The sequence below is a fragment of the Pogoniulus pusillus genome, chromosome 37 (genome assembly GCF_015220805.1).
Source record: "Pogoniulus pusillus isolate bPogPus1 chromosome 37, bPogPus1.pri, whole genome shotgun sequence".
Taxonomy (NCBI): domain Eukaryota; kingdom Metazoa; phylum Chordata; class Aves; order Piciformes; family Lybiidae; genus Pogoniulus; species Pogoniulus pusillus.
This window is the reverse complement of record NC_087300.1, coordinates 2,696,660-2,719,690: the sequence shown is the minus strand read 5'-3', so window position 1 is coordinate 2,719,690 and position 23,031 is coordinate 2,696,660. Positions and strand designations below refer to the sequence as shown.

At 62.8% G+C, this 23,031-nt stretch overlaps 1 protein-coding gene across 7 annotated transcripts in view; it reads right to left on the bottom strand.

The window, feature by feature from the left end:
• Positions 1-2,591: 2,591 nt before the first annotated feature.
• ADGRB2 (adhesion G protein-coupled receptor B2) overlaps positions 2,592-23,031 on the bottom strand; it is a 35,238-nt gene continuing 14,798 nt past the window's right edge. Inside the window, exons 3-32 of one of the 7 annotated variants that reach the window (XM_064172901.1) lie at positions 21,900-21,983; positions 20,261-20,425; positions 18,284-18,448; positions 16,801-16,965; positions 15,820-15,984; positions 15,629-15,730; positions 15,312-15,418; positions 14,284-14,478; positions 14,109-14,177; positions 13,913-14,021; positions 13,693-13,839; positions 12,972-13,047; positions 12,792-12,894; positions 12,310-12,353; positions 11,144-11,270; positions 10,496-10,599; positions 10,153-10,255; positions 9,753-9,903; positions 9,137-9,206; positions 8,942-9,008; positions 8,733-8,818; positions 7,954-8,052; positions 6,870-7,041; positions 6,665-6,760; positions 6,441-6,480; positions 5,643-6,301; positions 5,246-5,281; positions 4,832-4,936; positions 4,595-4,648; positions 2,592-3,350 (exon numbers count right to left, since the gene is read on the bottom strand). In XM_064172901.1, the coding sequence (XP_064028971.1) occupies positions 3,156-3,350; positions 4,595-4,648; positions 4,832-4,936; positions 5,246-5,281; positions 5,643-6,301; positions 6,441-6,480; positions 6,665-6,760; positions 6,870-7,041; positions 7,954-8,052; positions 8,733-8,818; positions 8,942-9,008; positions 9,137-9,206; positions 9,753-9,903; positions 10,153-10,255; positions 10,496-10,599; positions 11,144-11,270; positions 12,310-12,353; positions 12,792-12,894; positions 12,972-13,047; positions 13,693-13,839; positions 13,913-14,021; positions 14,109-14,177; positions 14,284-14,478; positions 15,312-15,418; positions 15,629-15,730; positions 15,820-15,984; positions 16,801-16,965; positions 18,284-18,448; positions 20,261-20,425; positions 21,900-21,983 (3,860 nt within the window). In that variant the 3' untranslated portion in view covers positions 2,592-3,155. The remainder of the gene's footprint in view (positions 3,351-4,594; positions 4,649-4,831; positions 4,937-5,245; positions 5,282-5,642; positions 6,302-6,440; positions 6,481-6,664; positions 6,761-6,869; positions 7,042-7,953; positions 8,053-8,732; positions 8,819-8,941; positions 9,009-9,136; positions 9,207-9,752; positions 9,904-10,152; positions 10,256-10,495; positions 10,600-11,143; positions 11,271-12,309; positions 12,354-12,791; positions 12,895-12,971; positions 13,048-13,692; positions 13,840-13,912; positions 14,022-14,108; positions 14,178-14,283; positions 14,479-15,311; positions 15,419-15,628; positions 15,731-15,819; positions 15,985-16,800; positions 16,966-18,283; positions 18,449-20,260; positions 20,426-21,899; positions 21,984-23,031) is intronic. The other 6 variants (XM_064172905.1, XM_064172902.1, XM_064172904.1 and 3 more) reach the window with 6 other exon arrangements.

The following is a 23,031-nucleotide window of genomic DNA, read 5'->3' as shown; positions in this document are numbered from 1 at the left end:
AGCTGAGCTCGCTGTCGTCTGTCCGTGTCCCCCCCACCCCCGCCCCCGGGCTGCGCAGCCTCGGAGCTGCTTCTCCATCATTTCCTCCCTCCTAAACCCAACATTTTTGGCACGGAGCAGGGGTGCAGCTTGGCTCAGATGGAAGCTGCAGATGGAAAACGGCTCCAGAGTTCTGCAACCTTCTCAGACCCTCTCTGTATTCCCTCCCCCCTTGGACCTGCAGAACTGGGGGATGGTCTCCTGTCCGCCCCCCCCCCGACCCGTGCCGGGGCACGCCACAAGCCTGTGCCTCTCGCCCGGGCTCCGTTCCCTCCCCGCATATGGCTGCTCCATGAGTAATAAAAGCTGCTAATTGCCAACAGATGCCCCAGGAAACCCTGACGCTGCCTCTCACGGCTGCCTTTGGCTGGGAAGGGAAAGGAGGGGAGCTGGAGCTAGCCCCCAGCATCCCCCCCGAAGCATGGAGCGGGAGGATCCCAGTGAGTGGCAGCTCCCAGCAACTGGAGCTAGGGAAGGAGTTGGCTATCATTAGCCAAAAGGCAGTGGGCAAACACCTCTGGGGAAGGGCTGGTGCCCTCCAACCCCCAGCAGCACCCCTAGAACACCACCCACCTACTGCTCTCTATGAGGCTGGGAAGCCACAGCTGAGCCCCTACTGCAGCCCTTTGCCAGGCTGGGCTCTGCCACCCCTGTACCCCCTCAGTATGGGCAACCAAAGCCTCCACATCTGGACCTGGCCTCTTCCCTAGGTCACAGCTCCAGCATCTGTTGCACAACTGGAGCTGGCACCAGCCCAGTGCTAGGAAATCCGGGGACAAGAGGTGGCTGTGGGGGGCCTGGGACCCCCTGACCTCGCTTTCTGCTTTGTTTGAGGTTGCTTTAATGAGAGGGGGAAAGAGTTTGCCCCCTTCTCTCACAGGATGTCAGAGGTTGGAAGGGACCCAAAGAGATCATCCAGTCCAACTCATTTACCAGTGCAGGACTATACAATCTAGCTCAGGTCACACAGGAACACATCCAGCCAGGCCTCAAAAGGCTCCAGAGAAGGAGACTCCACAACCTCCCTGGGGAGTTCCCCCTTGTGTGGAAGTGGAACCTGCTGTGCTCCTTGTCCTGTCACAGGGTGTGAAGAAGCAGCTCTCAACCACCACCTCAGGACCACTGGTGAAAAACAAAGCCACTCCCTTCCTGCTCCCATCACTGTGCTGCAGCTCCCAGTTTGCTTCTCTCTCCACCCTAAGCCTGAACTGATGCTGCAGCAAAGAGCAGCTGCCCAGGTCTGGCACAGCACCCCTGAACCCCAGCACCCAGGGGATATGGAGTGCCTGGGGCACCACAGTGCAGACAAGAAGCAAACCAACACCTTGCAGCCCACTGGTCCAGACTGGACATCACGCTTTGCCCAGGAGATCTTGGCAGTGCTGGCATCCCTGGAGAGCAGGAATCCTCTGCCAGCCCTACAGATCTCACCAGCTTCATCCCTGTGGGAGAGCTGCCTGCCCAAAACAGGAGTGCTGGAGGGTGCTGTCTGCTCGCCCACAGCCACCTCCTCATCAAAACAAGCCCTTGAAGAAGCTTCTGGTGGCTTCTCCCAGAAAATTGGCAGCCATGGACAACCAGGGCATGTTCCTCACTGTCACAGCAGCCACACAGCTCTTCCCATGCCATGGTGGGAGGGTTTTGGTGCCAGGCTCCAGCTGAGCAGTCTGGGAGCCTGTCCCACGCTGTGGATCAACACTTAGCATGGATCTCATCAGTCCCTGAGGTGCTGAGAGCCACCAAGTAGAGATGTCATAGAACAGAATCATAGAATCAGTCAGGGACCACAAGGATCATCTAGTTCCAACCCCCCTGCCACGTCACGGAACCACAGAATGCATCCAGTCGGAAGGGACCCTCGAAGGTCATCTTGCCCAAGCCTCCTGCAGGCAGCAGGGGCACCTCCAACCAGAGCAAGCTGCTCAGAGCCTCCACCGCCCCTCCGGGCAGCCTGTTCCAGCGTTCCACCACCCTCCCTGTCAAGAACCTCCTCCTAACATCCTCTCCTCCAGCACTTTTCCTCTTCTCCCAACACAGTTCCTTATCCAGCATGAACCTGGCGGCCACGGCCATTGGCATCACCGTCCTGCAGGCACCCACACGGGCGGTACCCCCCCTGCAATGCCCAGCTGCAGCGGTGCCGACGCCGGGGCCGCTCCGGCAGCGCGCAGGACCTCACGTTCTGTGCCTCTCCAGCTTGCACGGTAATTGCCTTCGAAGTTCCTAATTTGCTCATAGATTAATTACCGTGTAATTTCCTGCCCTTGGCTCCCGCGATAAGGCGCTCTCCTTTGCAAGGCAGCTCATGGGCATTGCAGGGGGGGGTGGCGCCCGTGTGGGTGCCTGCAGGACGGCGATGCCAGCCCTGGGCAGCGAGGATCGCTCCAAGGCTCCGGGCAGGGATGGAGCCGGGAGGGAATGGCAAGGGGTGGGGGAAGCAAACAAGCTGCGGGTCCCCAATAGGTGACAGCCACTCCCCTCCCCAACCAGACTCCCCCTCCCCCTCTCCTCCCCTCCAACAGCAAGCACAAAGCGGCGGCCGCAGCCCCACGGAGCCACAGAGAGTGAACTTTTATTTCCAACAACGACAGCACCTGCCCCGTGGGGTGGGGACGGTGGGGAGGGGTGGCCTAAAAGCCTTGGGGTTTGGTTGGGGGTTTGGGGGGGGGGGTTGGGAGGGTTTGGGGGGCGAGGGCAGCCCAGCCCCGGGGGGCAGCCGCTCGCGTGCACACGGTGCACGGTGTGAAGAAACATCCCGGTAGAAAAGAAAGAAAATCTGGTGGCCTCCGCGGCCGGGCCTGCCCCGGGGGGTGCAGGCGTGATCGGTGGGGGGGGGGTTGGGAGGGGAAAGGGGTGAGGATGAGGAGGGTGAGTGGGTGCTTGTGTCCCCTCCACCCCCACATCCGAAGGGTGCCAGGGAGGAGGAACCGCGCCAGGACGGGGGTGGGGAGGCGTGGGCCATCCCGTGGGGACGGCTCTAGCCAAGTAGGGACCACCTCCCGCCCCACCCCCCCCACCCCGCCCCGACCCCCGGCCACCGAGACGATGAGAACGGAGCAAACCCAGCGTGGTGGCTGCGTGCCGAGCCGGGGGCGATGGACGGCGGGCGCGGGGGCTCACACCTCCGTCTGGAAGTCGCCGTCGGTGGCGTCCAGGCCGCTGCAGGGACTCTCCCAGTCTGCGCAGCGCAGCTCCAGCCGCTCCCGGTGGGCACTGGGCAGGGATCCCAGCGTCATGGCCTTGAACGTGCTCCACGGCTTCGGCGGCGCGGGCGGTGCCTGCTGCTGCTGCTGCTCAGGGCTGGCCATGTCCTGCCAGGTGAGAGCAAGCTGGGGCTGGGCTGCTTGGTGACACACGGCTCTGGTCCCCTGGGAACCAGCCCACCCATCCCCACCCATCTGGGATTCATAGAATGGTTTGGGTTGGAAGAGATCTAAAGATCATCCAGTGCCAACCTAGCACCCAGCCCTGCCCAACCAACCACACCATGGCACTCAGTGCCCCAGCCAGGCTTGGCTTCAACACCTCCAGCCACGGCCACTCCACCACCTCCCTGGGCAGCCCATTCCAATGCCAAGCACTCTCTCTGACAACAACTTCCTAACAACATCCAGCCTCAACCTGCCCTGGCACAGATTAGGGCTGTGTCCCTTTGTTCTCTTGCTGGCTGCCTGGCAGCAGAGCCCAACCCCACCTGGCTACAGCCTCCCTGCAGGCAGCTGCAGGCAGCAATCAGCTCTGCCCTGAGCCTCCTCTGCTGCAGGCTGCACACCCCCAGCTCCCTCAGCCTCTCCTCACAGGGCTGTGCTCCAGGCCCCTCCCCAGCCTTGTTGCCCTTCTCTGGGCACCTTCCAGCACCTCAACATCTCTCTGCAATTCAGGAGCCCAGAACTGGACACAGCACTGCAGGTGTGGCCTGAGCAGTGCTGGGCACAGGGACACAAGAACCTCCCTTGTCCTGCTGCCCACACTGCTCTTGAGCCAGCCCAGGATGCCATTGGCTCTGCTGCCCACCTGGGCACTGCTGCCTCCTCTGCAGCTCCTCTCTCCCAGCACACTCAGCTCTCTCTCTGCCTGGCTGCTCTCAGCCACTCTGCCCCCGGTCTGTAGCTCTGCTTGAGTTTATTCCTCCTGATGTCCAACCCAGGGAGGTGGTGGAGTCACTGTCCCTGGAGGCGTTCAAGCAAAGCCTGGATGAGGCACTTAGTGCCCTGGTCTGGTTGTTTGCATAGGGCTGGGTGCTAGCTTGGGCTGGATGAGCTTGGAGGTCTCTTCCAACCTGGCTGATTCTATTCTATCCTAGTCTCTATTCTATTCTATTTTCTATTCTGTTCTATATTCTCTTCTGTTCTAGTCTCTTCTAGTCCATCTCTTCCCTGCTTCAGTTTCAAACCATTGCCTCCTGCCCTATCGCCACAACTCCTTCTCAAGGAGTCACTCCTCAGCCTTCCTCTAGGTCCCCTTCAGACACCGCAACGCTGCTCTAAGGTCTCCTCTTCTGCAGGCTGAGCAGCCCCACCTCACCCTGAGGCAGACCAGCCTCCGGGGCACTTACATTGGCCGTGCTCTTCTCCCCGCCTCCCGACGAGACGCTCCACCGCTTTTCTCGCTGCGGGAAGAAAACCCGCCAGCACTCAGCCCCGGCATCACCTCAGGCATCTGGGGTCTCCCCCCATCCTTCCTGGGATGCTGCCCTCCTAGTCCATGCAAGGGGAGGTGAAGGATCACAGAGGAACGGATCAGAGCAGGATGGGCACCCCCCCCACCCCACCCCCCCCAACTACGACCTCACCTTGGAGGAGCCGGCAGCCGGGGCCCGGTACCGGTCCAGTGTGTGAAACTTCTGGTTGAGCTCGTGGTAGAGCTCGGAGTGACGCTTCCGTGTGTGCATCACCTTCTGCGGGATGAGAGCAGAGCCCGTGGCCGTTTGGCATCCAGTATGGCTCTGCACCCGCTGGGACACACCCCAACCCCCTCCCCCTTGTCGTCCCCTGCCTTCCCAGGGCACCCCTTGGTCCCTGGAGGAAGAGGGTGCGGGTGAGCAGCAGAACCAGCACCCGCTTGGTGCTGGGGTTTTAATCCCAGCTCAGTCACTGCTGTGCTGACAGGGAGCTGAAGGGAGCTGGGGACAAGGTGGTTCAGTCACCAGGTGGCACCCAACCCCATGATGGGCAGTGGTGATGCCCGCTGCCGTGGCAAGACTTACCTCAAAGTCCAGGTCAGAGTACCGCAACCTCTTCCTCTGGCAGGGGACAGGCAGGGACCAGAGCAGGGGGAGGAGATGGAGAAGAAAAGGGAAAGGTCTTTGGAGGTCCAGGATGCAGCAGGGAGCAGGGGCAGCAGTGGGGGTGAAGCTCATGCCAGCCTCAGGCTGTGCCACTTGCAGGGGGCAGAGCCCAACTGGAGACACGAGGTGCCCAGAGAGAGACACAGGGTGCCCAGCTGAGCTACTGGGGTCAAGCAAGCCCTGAGCAAAGGGTGGCACAAAGGGCACTGAGCACGGGGGCACCTCATGCAACCTTGCACATGCACACATGCTCCTGCATGCCTAACTCCATTCCTCTGTCCCCTGGCACAGGCTTCCAGCCCAGCCCTCCACTCACCTCCAGGGACCCCACTTTCATGGCAGAGCCGGGCACCGTGCGGGGCATGGTGCGGCTGCGCTCCGACAGCTCCGAGGCCAGGATCTGCCTCACCGTGGGGTGCTGCTTGAACTGGAGACCGTAGGGAGCCTTCATGGTGGCATAGGGCTGGCTCAGGTTGACATTGACGTGATCCATGGCCACAAAGCCGGGGTAGGCATCGCCCTCAGCAGCCGGGCGCCCCGTCCCGCTGGGCATCCCCTCCTCGGTGCTGGGAGCCAGAGCGGCTTCTTCCCTCGGGAAGGGCTTGAGGCTGCTGGTGCGGCGAGGCAGCATCATGTAGTCGCTCTCCCGGGGGGGTTCGGGGGCCCGGACCCAGCCGTACTCCAGGGGGCGAAGACTGCTCTCCGTGCACAGGTAGACGGGACCCGGCGCCTCCATGCCCAGCGGCTGTGCCGGCGGCTCGCCCAGCTCGCTCAAACCTGCCACCACGTTGGGGGTCATCTTGGGGACCTGGACCAGGATGCTTGAGGGAGGGATGTTCCCTGGCAGGCTGGAGAAACCCAGGCCACCTTCTGAGGTGGTGTTGAGCTTGGGGTCTTCATCCCCGTCCAGGGAGATGCGGGACAAGGTGCCCGTGATGGTGGCAGGGTTGCAGGTGTTCACCTCCTTGAAGAGCACTGTGGGCAGGGAGATAGGTCAGAGCCGGAGCCGGGGGTGCCGTGGGAGGGTCGGACTGGTCCCCTGCACGCTGGCATGGCTGTCCCTCCCCGGCGCGGCACGGTGCCATCCCTGTGCCCAGCGCGGGGAGTCCCTCACCTGTCTGACACGCCAGGTCAACGTCCTTTTCAAAATCTGTCTATAAAAACACAGGAAGAGGGGGAAGAGAGAGAGAGAGGAGAGAGAGAGAGAGAGAGAAAGAGAGGGGAGGGAGAGGGGGAAATGAATGCACCTTGGCCAGCACGGGGAGCAGCGGCATGTGCCAGAGCCACCCTGCCCCCTGGCCGGCCCCGCGGTGCCCTGGCCGGCGCTGCCACACTCACCAGGATCTGCACCTGCCCGTTCTTGCAGGAGTCGGGCGAGTTCTCATTCTCCTCGCTCCTGCACCCCCCCATCTGACACTTCACCACGTCCTGGACCTGCGGAGACAAGAGCTGGTCACATCATCCCCCCCCCCCTCCCCGCCCTGCGCTGTGGCCAGGCCAGGGGATGTCCTCCCACCCTGGCACCCCTTTGGGGCCCCCCCACCTCTCGGCGCAGGAAGCCGTGGACGGTGATGATGACGAAGCCCTGGACGGAGTTGAAGACGGCGAAGAGGACCTGGAAGAGGATGGAGCGCCGGTCGGTCATGGCGAGCACGGCCGACATCCAGGTCAGCGCCAGCAGGGGCAGCACCACGCAGGAGCTCCACAGCGATGCCCTGGGGGCAGGGAAAGAGGGGCCAGGGTCAGCCCGTTGTGCCAGGGTTGCCCGGTGACAGCCCCTCCCCCCCCCGCACCCCAAGCGGCACCTCTCGCCCCACAAGCGATGCCACGGCTGACTGTGCACACGCAGTGTGGCACAGAGACCCGAGCCGGGCCCTCTGCTGCCCCCTCTTCCTCATTGTCCTCAAGCTGGCACCGGCTGGGTGCTCATGGCACTGCCTGCCTAAGGGTGAGGGGACCCATGGGTCCCTTCTGTTCCCCTGGTTTGAGCCGTTGGCATTGCCAAGGTGGCCCAGGCAGGGTACAGCCACATGTGTCCCTGTTCCCAACACAGGCAGCAAGGGTGCTGGGGGTGGGGTGGGGGCACAGGGCCACTGTCACTCTGCCACAGCCACGAGAAGAGCAGGAAGGAGATTTCTTTCTCTTCTTTTAACGGTGACTTTTTGGGGCAGCTTCCATCACGCCTAAACCCCTGGGAGCAGGGACCTCAGCTGGTGGTCACAGCCCAGCCCAGACAGGGGCCCCAGGTGCCAGGAAGAGGATTCTGGGGACACCCCCATGGCCAAGACCGACTCGTGGCCCCACAGCACACCTCATGCCCTCCTCCCCTCTCCCATGCCACCCCAAGGAAAAAGAACTGAGCCCCCCCAACGCCCCGACCCCAGAGATGAAGTGACCTGCGGGAAGCCATGCCATGCAGACGGGATGGCCATGGGGGAGGGAAGGGGGGCACGCACCCCCACCCTGAGCACACAGCCTTCACCTTTGTCCTGGAGACATCCCCTCCCCTCCCCCTCCCCAACCCCAGAGCCTGTTCCGCTTCCCCGGGGCGACGCCCAGAGCCCACCCTCCCCATTCGCACGGGTTCCAAGGCTGTGCTCGGGGCGGGGGGCGAGGCGGGCACTAACATGGCACTGCTGGCGGTGGCGGAGGTCATGGCCGCGCTGGACACCACGCCGCACTTGGTGCATTTCAGCAGCAGGTTACCACAGGGAGGGGGCTTGGAGCTAAGCACCCACAACCCCCCCAAGGGTGCCCCGCGGCCAGGACCGGGCCACGCGGGGATGCGGGCGAGGGAAGCAAGGCAGTGGGATGCAAGGGGCGGGGGGGGGGAATGGAAAAGGCAAGGGGAGGGATCAGACAGATGGATGGAGGGATGGATGGAGGGATGGATGGACAGACAGACACAGGCAAAAAGCAGATGGGAGAAGGAAAAGAGAAAGAGAGAAAGAAAGAGCCGGGTTAGTTGGGGGGCAGCAGTTGTTAATGGCGAGCCAAATGGCAGCAGGATGGGGCGGGCAGGGCTCAGCCCTCCTCCTCTGGCAGTGGGCACAAGGCTCAGCCCTCCTCTTCTGGCAGTGGGCACAAGGCTCAGCCCTCCTCCCCTGGCAGTGGGCACAAGGCTCAGCCCTCCTCCCCTGGCAGTGGGCACAAGGGGTCCCCAGGGTGTGGTTTCTCCCTTCCCCAGGGGAAGGTGTGGGGTTAACAGCTCCTCCCCGCTCCCCGCCCAGCCCCTCCAACAAGAGGCTGTTGTTGCCTAAGGCTTGACCCTTGTGTCCACTGATGAGATGAGGTCTGTCCCGCTCCTCAGCCCACTCCCGGGGGAGAACCCATGCCATGCCCCGCAGCAGGGCAGGGTGCTCCGTGCCAGCCCCAGGGACAGCCCCGCAGGGCGCAGGGCACTTACCCAGCTCGCTGCTTTTTGGACTTATCTGAAATGCCATCGCGGGACATGAGCTTGTTGAACACGATGATGCCAACCAGCATGTTCACCTTGGGCGAGAGCGGTGCTGGCATTAGGGCCAGGCACGGGGGCCCTCCAGGAGCCAGGACTGGCAGGAGCTGCCACCCACCAGGGTGGATCTGGGGGGGCTTCGAGGCTCGGGGTCAGCTCACCAGCACGATGACGGCAGCAGGTCCCACGAAGGCGTAGAGCAAACCGCCCTCCAGCGAGAGCCAGCAGCTGCAGGGGACCGCAGCCTGTCAAGGGCCAGCGGGGAAGGGACATCCCCGCAGTCCCCGCTGTGCCCTGCTGCCAACCCAGAGCGGTCCCCATGCCCGGCCCTGTGCCCCGCCCCCATCCCCACGTACTAGCTGGCTGTCCCGTAGCCTTTGGTCCGTGTGAAGCCGACGGAGACTGCGACCACGAGGGCGGGCAAGCCTGGAGAGGGGAGACAAGGCTGGAGCTGTAGGGGGGTGGCACCACTGTCCCCCTCCCGGCATTGATTCTGAGCCAGCATCCGTGGCTGGAGGACAGGGATGGAGCCATTCTGCTCTGGCTGGTCAGAGGGTGGTGCCACATTGAAGTGACCTCCACTGTGCCTCAGTTTCCCCATCTAGGGGGTGCCAGGAAGAGGCATAGGGCAGGATTATAAGATCATAGAATGGGGTTGGTTGGCAGAGACCTTTAAGATCACCCAGACCAACCATTCTCTAGCTCTGCCAAGACTGGTGCTAAACCATGGCCCTCAGCACCACAGCTCTGCCTCCTTGAAACACCTCCAGGAATGGGCACTCAACCACCTCCCTGGGCAGCCTGTGCCAGGCTTTGAGAACCCTTCCAGCCAAGAAGCTTCTTCTCATGTCCAACCTAATCCTCTCCTACTGCAGCCTGAGGCCATTTCCTCTTGTCCTGCCACTTGTTACTCGGGGGAAGAGGTTCCCTCCCCTCCAGCCCACCCCAGGACCAGCCATGCCAGGCTCTTACCCCATCCCAAGCACAGGAATCTCTTCCTGACCAGGCGTGTCCGGATCCGGCCGATCACCGCCAGGTAGGACTGCCAGGCTTCAGTCAGCACCCAGCAGAAGGACGAGAGGAAGAAGAAGTGGAGGAAGGCAGCTGTCATGGTGCACACACCCTGCAGGGACATGGGGCACGTCACCAGGAGGCAGAGTGGCACCCAGCTGGCACCGTGGCGGTTAAACTCCCACGCCTGGGCAAGGTTTGCGTCTGAGACACCGGCACAGAGATTTAATCCCCAGAGCAGTTAATCCAAACCCAATCTGCTGCTGCAAGGCAGCAGGGAGCAGGCTGGCAAGAGAGGGCTCGGACCTTGCCACAGCCCCTGTGCCCACCCCCGGGAGGGTGGCACGATGCTGGCACCCACCTTGCTGAGCATCTGGGACTGACCCACCAGGATGAGGATGTTGGAGGCCAGGATGGAGAAGCAGAAGTTGAGGAGGATGATGGAGCGCTCTGACTTGATGAACCTGTGGGCAGGAGCAGGGTGGGGTCGGGGTGCCAGCTTGTCCCATGTCCCTCTTCTGTGTCCCCTGCATGCTCCTGCGCCAGGGACGGTGCCAGGCAGCCTGGGCACTTCTCCCACCGGTCATTCTCTTCCCACCACCAGGCATTTAATCCCATTGACGCTGAGCTTTGCCTGCACCGTGCCCTCCTTTGCTGCCCCCCTCCCCACATGGTGCCACACCCCTGGTGCCCCCCGCGGTCACCTCCAGAAGGCAGCGTAGATCACCAGGAGGGTCAGCAGAGCCATGCAGGACACGGCACAGCCGATCATCAGCGGCACCGAAGGGCTGCCCGAGGGGTCCATGGCCTGGGGGGGTGCACGGACAAGGGGGAGTGGCTGAGCCTGGCCCTCCATGGCTACTCCCTGCCAGCCCCCACACTGGGCCCCTCCACCCTCCCTTTCCAGTTGGGGACCCCCTGGGTGCAGGAGGGGAGTCAGTGGCAGCGGTGGTGCAGCCAAAGCGCCTTCCAGAGGACCCGTGCCCATCTCCATGCCAACGGGGGACGCAGGCAGAATAGCAATGGGGTAGGGGGATGCCTGGGCTGCCCCCTCCCTTCCTTACACACAGCAATGCCCCATACCAACCCCTATCATCCACAGCAACCCTGCCCACTCGAGCCCACCCTCAGGGTGCCAGGGAATCCCTCGGGTGCTGGGAGACACCACCCTCACCCCCCCCTCCAGTGCCCACCCCACCCTGTCGAGTTGCCTGCAGCCAACCCAACGTAGCCCCTGCCCATCCTCATCCTCCCCCTAAGACCCTCACCTTGGGCAGGTCCCACATCCCCAGGGATCACCCCCCCTGCCATTCATGACCCATGTCCCCGGCAGGCTTGTCCCTGTCCCCTACCAGGTCTCTGGGCAGCTGGGCGAGGACGGCGAAGGTGGCGAGCTGGCGGCACTGGCATTTGGTGTGCGCTGGGAGGGTCTCCAGGGTTTGGCAGCTCTCCGTGTCCCAGTTTCCCAAGCCAGCATCCCTGATTAATGGGACCAGCGCGAGTGAGAGCAATTTGAACTGATCAAACACGGGCGCAGCCCCTTCCAGCCCCTCCCTCCCCAGTTAACCCTTTGCTGGTCCCCGTCTGGGAGGGGAGGCAGATGTTGGGGGGCGTGGGGGGTTGAGTACTGCCAGGTTAATCCCCTGAGCCCATGGTGGAGCTGAAACCAGCCCTACCCCAGTTCCTACTGCCTCCCCCCCAGGAATGGAGCAAAACATGAAGGATGATCTTTAATCAGCTCACCTAGGTAGGGGGGGGGTGAGGAAGGGGAAGGGCAAAGCACAGAGGGAGGGGCCCAGGCACAGGAGGAGGAGTGATGAGTGAGGCTGAGACTGCGCTGGAGCAGGTGGCAGCAGTACCAGAAGCTCCCCTGGCACACACATCAGTCCTGGCACTCATATGTGCCCTCCCCAGCAAGAGCCTTGGCTTCCACAGCTACCCCAAAGCCAGACCTGCCTGGCAGTGGGTGACATCCTCCTGCCACGGGGACCCCCCGCCGGGAGGGACCTGAGAGGGAATGCCCCGTGCTGGCACCAGCCATGGCACGGGAGAGAAGCCACCACTCCCAGCAAGGCAGGGAAAGTGGGAACTGGGTCTGTGGGACAGCTGAGGACGCAGCTGCCCCGGGGTTAGGCTGAGACCTGCCACACTCATCACCACCCCTGCACTGGAACCAGTGACCCCGAGGTGCAGAGCACCCACGGGCACCTGGGCTGGGGGGGGGGGGGGGGCTGCCAGCAGTGCCTCTCCCCCCGCCGTGCCCTACTTTTCCCTGGCTCCTGCCAGAGCGCCGGGCAGGGCGCTAACAAATCGCATCTGGCAGGCTGGCAGCGCCGTGCCCGCGTCACGCGGAGGAGCCACATCGACCCCGTGGCACCGCAGGAAGGGACCAGCCCTGCTCCTCATCCCTCCCACCAGCGTCTCAACGACCCCCCAGGGCACTGGGACGGCTCCATCGCCCAGTATCACCCAGTGAGGGCACTGCCAGGGTGTGCCTGTCCCCTTGTCCCTCACTCACGTCCTCGAGTAGTCCCAGGTGACACACTGCGGGTGGGATGTGCCCTGTGGGCAGAGGGAGAGGTTAGTGTGGCACTCCCTGCCCTGCTCCTACCCCTCAGGAGGTTATCTGAGCCGCGGGGACCTGCCCAATTAACTACCCCCACCATGGTGTGCCCCCATCATGGTGCTTGTGGCCACCAGCTGGGAGCTGCTGGCCCTTGTTCAGCTCCCAGTGCCTGCGGGCAAAGGAGTCAGTAGGAGCCACACGGCACCGAGAGGTGACAGGGCGATGTGGTGACACAGTCATAAAGTGGCACGGTGGTGGCACAAGGGGGGGGGGCACTCACATTGATGGTGTGGGCAAAGGGGGCAGTGACACCCATACAGGACTGAAGGGTGACCTGGTGACCAAGCGGTGGCACAGGAGGGGGCCAGTGACACCCGTACGGGACTGAGAGGTGGCCTGGTGACCAAGCGGTGGCACAAGAGGGGGCCACTCACGTTGATGATGTGGGAGAGCTCCACCAGGATGAGCGGCTCGGCAGGCTTGGTCGGCGGGCGCACTGTCACCATCAGCACCTTGGAGGTGACAGCCAGGGGGGTCCTGCAGGGAGGGTCAGCAGCTGGTCAGAGGTCCGGGGAGCTGGCACGGTGCGGGGGCAGAGGGCAGCCCCCACTCACCTGGGCGGGGGCAGGATCAGCCCCAGGGTGCGGTACAGCACTGCCCCGATGACGAAGTGGGAGGAGTCCTCTGTCTCTGTGGGGACACGGGAGGGGACAGCAGGGCCGTCAGCCAGCGCACGCGTGGGGATGGAGCCCACGCCTGGGTCCCCGACACCCGTGACGGCAGGGGGACCCCATCCCTGGCACAGGCGTGGCAGACACACCTGGGCTGGCTGGAGTCCAGACGTGCACACATGTGTTCTCACTGCCAGCTGTGCACACACACACACGTGTGCACACTCAGATGTGCACACACATTCCCACTCCCAGATGTGCACAAGCACATGTGCACACACACCTGTGCACACTCCCAGATGTGCACACTCCCAGATGTGCACACACATGCACACACCCAGATGTACACACATTCCCACTCCCAGATGTGCACAAAGCACATGTGTGCACACACACATTCCCACTCCCAGATGTGCATGCACACACAACCCAGATGTGCACACACACACGTGCACGCTCCCAGATGTGCACACACATACATTCCCATCCCCAGATGTGCACACACACACACGTGCACACTCCCAGATGTGCACACACATACATTCCCATCCCCAGATGTGCACACACACACACGTGCACGCTCCCAGATGTGCCCAGACAGTCCCACTGCCAGCTGTGCCCGCCCATGTGCTCACAGTCGCAGCTGTGCCCAGCCCAGCCTCACCGGCCGAGGCGAGGCTCAGCACCTCCCTGGGGATGAAGAGCTTGTCCTCGGAGCTCCGGGCCCAGTCCTTCATGCCCCTCCGCCCCTTCATGGGGAAGTTGATGTCGCTGGAGACAGCCGAGACAGGCTCCCTCTGGATGCTGATCACTGCCAGGGCAGAGCGGGCATCACCGGCCGGTCCCCGTGCCTGCCACAGCCCCGTGCCCACCCCGCCGCTCACCCAGGTTGTCGGTGACGATGAGGGAGCTCTGGATGGCCTTCAGCGCATCCCCCACCAGATGGATGAAGTCCTCCACCACCTTCATCAGGTGCACGGAGCCCGGCGAGACCTGCGGGCGAGGGACCAGCTCTGCAGCTTGCTGGGATGTGTCCCGGCTGCCCCCTGGTACCCAGGGCTCATGTCCTGTGCCGCTCACCTGTTGGGCATCCTCCCACTTGTCCCGGTTCTCCGCGTCCACCATGTAGCTCACCACCTGGAAGAAGCGCTGCGGGGACAGGGCTCAGCGGGGCTGGGCTCCGGGGACCGAGCGCCGCCGCCGCCGCCACCCCCGGGAAACGTCTCTCGCCGTCCCCTACCCACCCGCCCGCTACCTGCACGTCCTCGTTGGACGGGGTGTAGGTGGCCCTCTTGAAGGTGTCGGTGACGTTGCGCAGGATCTCCACCGAGAAGAGCAGGTCCCCGCTGTAGTAGGTCTTACGGGCCATGAGCTCCAGCAGGCTCCTCACCACCTGCGACATGCCCTCGCCTGCCAGCAGCCGCTGCCCCTTGGCCAGGTGCTCTCGCAGCTTGGACAGGGTGGGGACAACAGTGTCAGTCAGGCACCAGCATCCCCCGCCCTGCCCCGACAGTGCTCTGTGTCCCCAGCTCCTTCACGTCGGACAGGTTGGGGACAACAGCATCACTCAGCCACCAGCATCCCCTCCCCAGCAGTGCTCTGTGTCCCCAGCTCCTTCACCTCGGACAGGGTGGGGACAACAGCATCACTCAGCCACCAGCATCCCCTCCCCAGCAGTGCTCTGTGTCCCCAGCTCCTTCACGTCGGACAGGTTGGGGACAACAGCATCACTCAGCCACCAGCATCCCCTCCCCAGCAGTGCTCTGTGTCCCCAGCTCCTTCACCTCGGACAGGGTGGGGACAACAGCATCACTCAGCCACCAGCATCCCCTCCCCAGCAGTGCTCTGTGTCCCCAGCTCCTTCACCTCGGACAGGGTGGGGACAACAGCATCACTCAGCCACCAGCATCCCCTCCTGTGTGCCCAGCTCCTTCACCATGCCCAGAACCTGGGCAGTGGGGACAGTGCAAAGCTAATTGTATTAATTAGGGACATATGGGTCTGGGAAGGGGCTTTAGGGAAAGAGTGGGACAAAGGGGTCCCGGAGGGGTCCTCCCCATCCCAGTCACTTCCCGAGGACACAGGAGCACAGCTCAGACCAAGGTGTCCCCTTCCTGGCTCCAGGATGGGGTCTCCTTTCCTATCCCTACCCAAGGAGCCCTTCCCCAGTTTCCCCATGAGGTACCCAGCTGCTGGTTTTGCCTGCCCGGGGGTGGGGCAGCACCCCAGGAATGGGGAGGGGAGGGCAGGAGGTTGGGGGTCCACGCCAGAGCTGGCACCTACTGAGAGATGCAAGTATCGGTACTCGTGGGAGATGCAGCGGGCAAAACTGGGCACACCCCAGTAGGCAACTCCATGGGGGCTCAGCAGGCACCGGCGGCTGGCAGACCCTGTGCCAGAGAACCCAGTTCAGCACAGCACTGGCACAACAACCAACTTCCAGTACCCCAATGCCACCCACCAGCCCCTGCCCTCTGCCAGGGAATCCAATTCAGTGCTGGCACGAGAACGACTTGCCAGCACCCCGGTGCCACCCACCACCTCCTTCCCCTGATCCTGGTCATGCTGGGGCTTGGGGGTGATCGCTCCATGCCCCTCACCCGTGGCATTAGGGGGGCATTTGTTGTAGATGATCTCCCCAGCAGCTGTCTTCTTCCAGGTCATCAGCATGACATACTCGTCCTTGCACATCTCATGGTAGGCTGAGGGTGGGGGGGGATGAGAAGAGTGGGTCAGACACAGCCTGGATGCAGAGTGGTGGGCACCAGAAGGTGTGGGGGATGCCTCATACCTGGGCACTTCTTCTCGTTGCAGGTCTTCACCTCCTCGCCAGTGCCCTCGCAGGGGTAGCCCTGCATGCCGGTGCCCTCGCACATGCGGAAGCGCCGCTGCCAGCCGGTGTCACAGGTCTTGGAGCAGAGGCTCCAGTGGTTCCAGGGACCCCACTTGCTGTCAGCTGTGGGGATGGGGACACCGTGGGATGCCCATCTTGGCATGGGGAGCTGCACCCGGCGGGACGGGGGCGGGTTGCTGCCCACGTTACAAATGGAAAGCCCCACGGGGTACGGAATCCACGGAGCAACGACTGACATCTCTCTCAGGTGAGACCTGTGCCCTTGTGCAGACACCTGGCTGCTGCCCACAGGCAGCCCACGGGCACGCTTGGGGGCATGGCTGCTGTGGCAGCCATGGCACAGCCTTCACCTCCCTTTGCGCCTGCGACCAATGCCACGGAGTAGAAGGAGAAGACGAGGATGGGGTTTTAGGACGGGATGAGGATGATGTTGAAGGACAGGATGAGGACGGGGTCCACCCTTTGGCCTGCCTGCTCCCGTGCCCGCTGTGCCCCCAGCCCCAGAGCCAGCCCCGGCCCCACAGGCTGCCCCATGTGCACGCAGGAGAGATCAGACGCCCGAAGCACGCCAGGACCTGCAGCCACCAGGTCCCTTTGCTCTAACACCCGGGGTGAGGGCACAGGGGTGAGGGCACAGCACAAACCCCTGCCTCCTCCAACGTCCCTGGCAAGAGCAACCGACACAAGCCGGGTGGCTGCCGATCCTTGGCGTCGCCCTGGGTGCCCCCCCGCTGCCCGGGCAGCTCACGGGGCTGCCGGCACCCTGGCGTCACCAGCGGTGACACCGCAGCGGCTGTACGGCTGGGCCGCGGGCCAACGTGCCACACACCGACGTGTCCGTGCCAGCGGGCACCTGCTGGCCTCCCTTTGTCCCCTTCACCCCCACACCTCCCCCAAAACCATCGCGCGGGGCCTTACTGGGACAGGTGGGGTTGGAGCACTCCCGGGCGTCGGCGTGGGCCCCGCGGCACTCGGCCCAGCCGTGGGCTGAGACGCTGCACTTGCGCGTCCGCTGCTGGGTGCCGTTGGCGCAGGTGACGGAGCAGCGGCTCCAGGGGCCCCACTCCAGCCACTGCCCTTCCACTGCGGGGACAAGCGAGAGGGTGTCAGCCCCGCACCGACCGGCGGCCCCTCGGCCGCTCGGCTGCAGCTCCCCCGCCGCCCGCGGCGGCTGCTGCTCCGCGCAACGGGTCCAGCCCTACGGAGCTGCCGGCTTCTGCCGTGCCAGCCTCAACAGATGGCATCGAATCTTGCCCTGTCGCCACCACTGTCAGCTGAGTGGACGGTCCTACAGCCTGGCTGCATCACAGCGCCCACCCAATGGCATGGCACAGCCCTGGGACAACGACAGGTTTGGTCTCAATCCCTGCCAAGCCCAGCAGCCCTGGCATCACTCCCCACCAAAGCCAGCAGACCTGGCAACAATCTTTGCCAAAGCCAGCAGCCCTGGCATCAGGCTCCACCAAACCCAGCAGCACTGCCTGGCATCACTTTCCGTCCAACCCAACAGCCCTGGCATTGGTTTCCACCAAAAGCAGCCCTGGCACTGCTCTCCAATACAGCCAGCAGCCCTGGCACTGCTCTCCACCAAACCCAGCAGCCCTGATATCAATCCCTGCCAAATCCAGCAGCCCTGGCATTGCCCTCACCAAGCTTAACAGACCTGTATCACTCCATGCCCAAACCAGCAGCCCTGGCATCGCTCTCCACCAAACTCTGCAGATCCAGCATTGCTCTCACCAAACCTGAGCCACAGCAGGAGGGGAAGGAGCTGCCGTGAGCTCCAGTAGCATCTCCACAGGGCTGCCACAGGTGGCATGTCCCTGCTGGAGCTGCTGCAGAGCAGGGTCCTGTGCCCCTGCTGCTCCCAGACCACTGCCAGCCTCTCCCCATGGTTATGCCAGCTCCAACACAACCACAGTCACAGCGACCCCATAGCCACCACCATAGCCAGCCCTGGCACACGGGAGGAAGGGACGGCGATGTGCTGCCACCCGTGCACACACAGACCCTGCACTGAAACCCTTTGCCAGCTGCCCAACGTCCCATGATGTCCCCGTGCCACCCTGGCACCACTGCTGTGCTCACTGGGGACAAGCAGCCCCAAAAGGTGGGGAGGGAAGGAACTGGTTCCTCTATGGTCCCCAGGTTGGTCACCCTTGCCCATGGCAATGGCTCAGGTCCCCCAACAAGGCCAGCAGAGCTGATTGGTTTCCAGCAGGGCCAGGAGGGTGCACCCCCTGTCACAGCACCCATGGGCTGTCCCAGGTCCCCATGGCGGTGCCACCCATCCCTCACAGCGCCACAGCCCCATGCCAGGAGCGTGGTTCTGGCTCCTGGCCAGCGCCATCTCCTGGCATTGCCAAGGGGAAGGAGGAGCAGGGGAGAGGGATGTACTGACCCGGGCAGCTCGCGATATTGCAGGGCTTGACCTGCAGCTCGGGGCCCTCGCAGGCTTTCCCTCCGCGCCGCGGGGCCACGCACCGCCGCGTCCTGGTCCTGGCCCCTCGCCCGCAGGTCACCGAGCACAGGCTCCACGGGGACCACTCCTCCCACGCGCCGTGAACTGCAACACAGCACAGCACCCATCGCTGCACCTCCCGGCCCCGCGGGGCTTCAGCCTCATCCTCCTCCTCCTGGCACCGAGAGGTCCTAGTCATCGCGGACCTCTCACGTCCCATGGCACAGCCGGGCATGGTCCCTGGCTCCCTTTCACGTCTCACCAGCGCTGCCTGTCCCAGCATCACCCCTGGGCATGAATTGCAAGGGTTTGGTGCTGCTGCTGCTTCCTGTCCTGCTCCAGCCTCCCCGTTGGGTGTCCTGGTACCAGCGGCGCATGCCCACGCACAGCCCAGCTCGCCCCAACCCGTGCCAACACTCCGGGCACGGCCACCCGTGCCACGCCCACACCTCACTTACCCACACCGCACCCACAGCAGCTCAGCTCACACAAGAAAGCAACGGGCACCTGCAGGGCACACAAGCATCCTAAAGGATGCTCCTCTGTGACCTGCCATGTCCCTGAAGTCCCTGGTACAGTGGGCACACGCGAGTTTTGGGGGTGCAGATCCCCCCCCACCCCTTCCAGAACACCTCAGACACAGCACCCAACTGCCTCTGCAGCACTCCAAAGCCCCTCCACTGATCCCCATGGGAGATGAACAGACACCACCAAGGACAAACAGCTCAGTGCATGACCCAGAGAGCATCCCCAGCGTCCTGCCTGCCCGCTCCTGCCTGTGAGCAGCCTCGAAGCACAGCGCAGCTTGGCCCCCTCCTGCCCTACATGAATGGGGACTCCCCCACCACACCAGACCAGGCTGCTGAGTCCCAAGTGCCCAGTACAGGCTCCAGCCCTCACTTTTTCCCCAGCACAGAACCTTGGAGACACACTGGAGACAGCTCAAGCTTGGTGGGAGTGAGGATGGGGATGGGCTGCAGCTGAGCTGCTCCCAAGCAAATCCCCCAGCAGCACCAGTGATGGGCATGGGGCACCCATTCCAGATGCCTCCCCTAGTGTCACAGGATCCCAGCCTGGTTTGGATTGGAAGAGACCTTTCAAGCTCACCCAGTCCAACCCTTCTGCAGCCAGCAGGGACATCTGCAACCAGAGCAGGTCGCTCAGAGCCCCAAACAACCTGACCTGGCAATGGTTCCAGGGATGGGGCAGCTCCCACCTCTCTGGGTAACCTGGGCCAGGCTCTCACCACCCTCAGTGTCAAACATTTCTTCCTTCTCTTCAGTCTGAGTTTCCCTCTTTCAGTTCAAGCCATCAGCCTTTGTCCCATCCCAACAGGCCCTACTCAGAAGTCTGACCCCAGCTTTCTTATTGGCCTCTTTAAGTCCTGAAAGGCCACCAGAAGGTCTCCATGGAGCCTTCTCTTCTCCAGGCTGAACAACCCAAAGCTTGAAGCTCCCCATGGAGTTGATACAGCTGGAAAGGTGAGGTGAGGGTGGTGAGGCACTGGAACAGGTTGCCTGTGGAAGTTGTGGATGTTCTCTCCCTGGAGGTGTTCACTTCCAGGTTGGATGAATCCTTGAGCAACCTGGGCTGGTGGGAGGTGTCCCTGCCCATGCCAGGGGGCTTGGAACTAGATGATCCTTAAAGTGCCTTCCAACCCAAACCATCCTATGCATCTATGATGGAGAGATGCCAAACAAGGCTCAGAGCAGCCCAGCCCAGGATGCACAACACTTTTTCCCACGACAGAGCCACCACAGAATCCCAGAACCTTAGAGATTGGAAGGGACCTCCAGAGATCATCAAGTCCAAACCCCTTGCCAAGAAGGGTAGACCACGGCAGAGCCACTCCCCAGCGAACCCCTCAGTCGCACACAGGTCCCCAGCCCCCCGCTGCTGTGCCCAGGTGCCACGTACCTGGGCAGGTGGCAGTGTTGTTGCAGGTGCGAGTCTCTCGGAGCAAGCCGCTGCACAGCGTCCCGTAGGGCGAGGAGACACAGGAGCGCGTCCGCACCTGCGAGCCCTGACCGCACGTCAGGGAGCAGACGCTCCACTGGGACCATTCCTCCGCTGCCGGGTCCCCTGCGGGAGACACGGACCCTGAGACGTGGAGGGCACTGCCCAGGATGAGTGGCACAGGCAAGGTCCCACGAGTGGAGAACAACCTCCCCCCCACAGCCCGGCAGTGGCCAGGCAGCATCTGTGAGTGCAGAGATGAGGACAAGTTTGCTGCGGTGACGCTGGGGTGGCACTGAGGGTGGAAGTGGGGCGGGGGGGGTGGGGAGGAGTTCAGGCTGCCCTCCAGCACCAGCAGATGGGGAAGGGGTTGGGGTGCTGGATCACACACGGCACGGGGGTAGCATCCAGTGCAGGGTGGGGTGGAGAAGCTTCTCTGAGTGGAGACCCTGCAGAGGGATGGGGAAGCAGCCAGGCAGCAGCCGGGAGTGCAGAGGACAAGGTGATGTGGTGACACCAAAATGACACTGAAGACATAAACAGGATGAAGCACCCCATGCTGCCCTCCAGCCCCAGGACACGGAGAGGGGATCAGGGTGCAGGAGCACAGCTGGCACAGGGGTAGCATCAGATCTGGAAGGAAAGAAGGTTCCAAGAGGGGAGACCCTGCAGAGGGATGGGAAAGCAGCTGAGAGGGCAGAGCAGAGGACATGGTGCTGTGGTGACACTGAGGACACAAACAGGGTCAAGGACCCCATGCTGCCCTCCAGCCCCAGGACACAGAGAGGGGATCAGGGTGCAGGAGCACAGCTGGCACAGGGGTGCCACCCAGCCCAGGCAATGCGGGCAGCCCGGCACAGCTCCCTCTCCCCACCCAGAGCCAGCATTGACATTTACAACAACCCAGCTCTTATTAAGCTTGATGATGTCTCTGAGGCTATTGGACAGGCCAGAAGAGGAGGCCATCACTTCACATTAAACAGGAACACACGGAGGAGGTGCTCCAGAGAGGACAATTTGTCCTGGAGTCAGGCAGGACACAGACTCCGGGAGCAAGCTTCTCACCGAGGTGACAACACCACCCCACAGCACACAGGGACCCCAGGGCTGGATCACTCACTCCTGGGGTCACCTCATGCTCTGCCTAGCAGAGCCCAGTGGGGGCAGGACCCCTCCCATCCGAGGAGGAGATTCGAACAGCAGGCAGAAGGAGCAGAGCTGCTCTAGCAGCGCCGGGGCTCATCCATCTCCCGCTCGCCTCTGAGCCCTCCCACCATAAATCAGGGGTGGAGGGGGGAGGGGGTGGGGGAGCAGCAGCAGCAGCAGCAGCTCAAATTGCCCAGATGGATTTGCCAAATAAATACATTTGAACGAAACAATTAATGGATTATTTTGTTCTCCCTCTCTCTCTCCCCATTCCTTTTGCTTTACAACTCTCAGAGGAAGGTGTAAAGGAAAATATATATAAATGGAGCAAATTAAGTCAGTCCACAGGCAGGAAGAAAAAAGGGGAATGGCTCTGTCTCCATCAGCCCTGCCCTCAACCCAGTGCCACCACCAGCCTGCTGTGCCTCTGCCCATGCCAAGGCAGTGCTGCTACCTGTCTGAGCCATGTAGACCCCTGGCTCGTCTGCAGATCGTGGCCACTGGGTTTTCACCTTCTGGTTCTCCTCCAGCCCATTGCCTAGGAGAGAGAAAGGCTCTGGTTAGACTGGGGATGGGGACAGGGATGGAATTGGACCACTGGGCATTGCAGGAGGAAGAAGAGGGATGCCCACATTGGCATCCCCAAGGTGGCTGAGTAAGGTTGAGAAGACTCACGGAGCCCCCAAAAGGTGTCACAGCTCCCTCACTGCCCACCTCAGGGGTTGTAGCTGGAACACAGCCCAGGAGGTCAAGTCCCTGGCGAAGCCAGGTGCCCATGCCCGTGCCCTGCTGGGCAGAGGTGCTCTCCTGTCCCCATTTAGCAGCTTGCTGCAGTGAGGTGGCACAAATGTATGGCTCTGCTCACCAAAAATAACAAGAGATCCATCAAGAGCACTCGGCGTGAAATTAACTGGCATGTGGAGGGCTTGGCAGGAGGTGTGGCTGTGGGCACAGCAGGGGGGGCACCTACCCTGGCCTCCCATGCTCCTTCCTGAGCACCACCAGGGCCAGCCTGGGCACATGGCTCCCAAAAATACCGTTGGCACTTGACTGCTGAGCCAGCCAGGAGAGCAACCAGGGACAGCTCCTTGCTGAGCTGTCCTGGCACTGCCAGCCAAGCACAGTGATGTCCTCAAGGAACAGAGTACAGGTGAGAGACGGACACCTGGCATTGGCAGGGGAGTGCCCAGCCATGCTTTGGGCATGCTGCAGCTCCCATTGAACCCACGGAGGTGCTACACAACCCCGGGCAGGGACTGCTGCTTGCGCTGGCACCTGGTGCCACAAACCAGACCCAAATATGCCAGCTTGTGCCTTCAGCCCAGCTTAACCCCTGCCTGGGCTCCTCACTATCACCAGCCTCAGCAACTCTATCTGGGCAGTGGAGGGGTACAGGGGGGCTTGGAGATGCCAAGGGGCTGCCCTGGAGGGGGTGAGGGTGTGTGTGTGTGTCCATCCATAGGACCAAGATCCCTCTCCCTGCCAGGAGCTGCATGGCAGCATCAGGCGCGGCACAGTGAGCGCCCGGGGGGGAAGCCATAAATCCTGAGGATCTATGAGGCTGCTCTGCAGGGCTGTGTAAGACA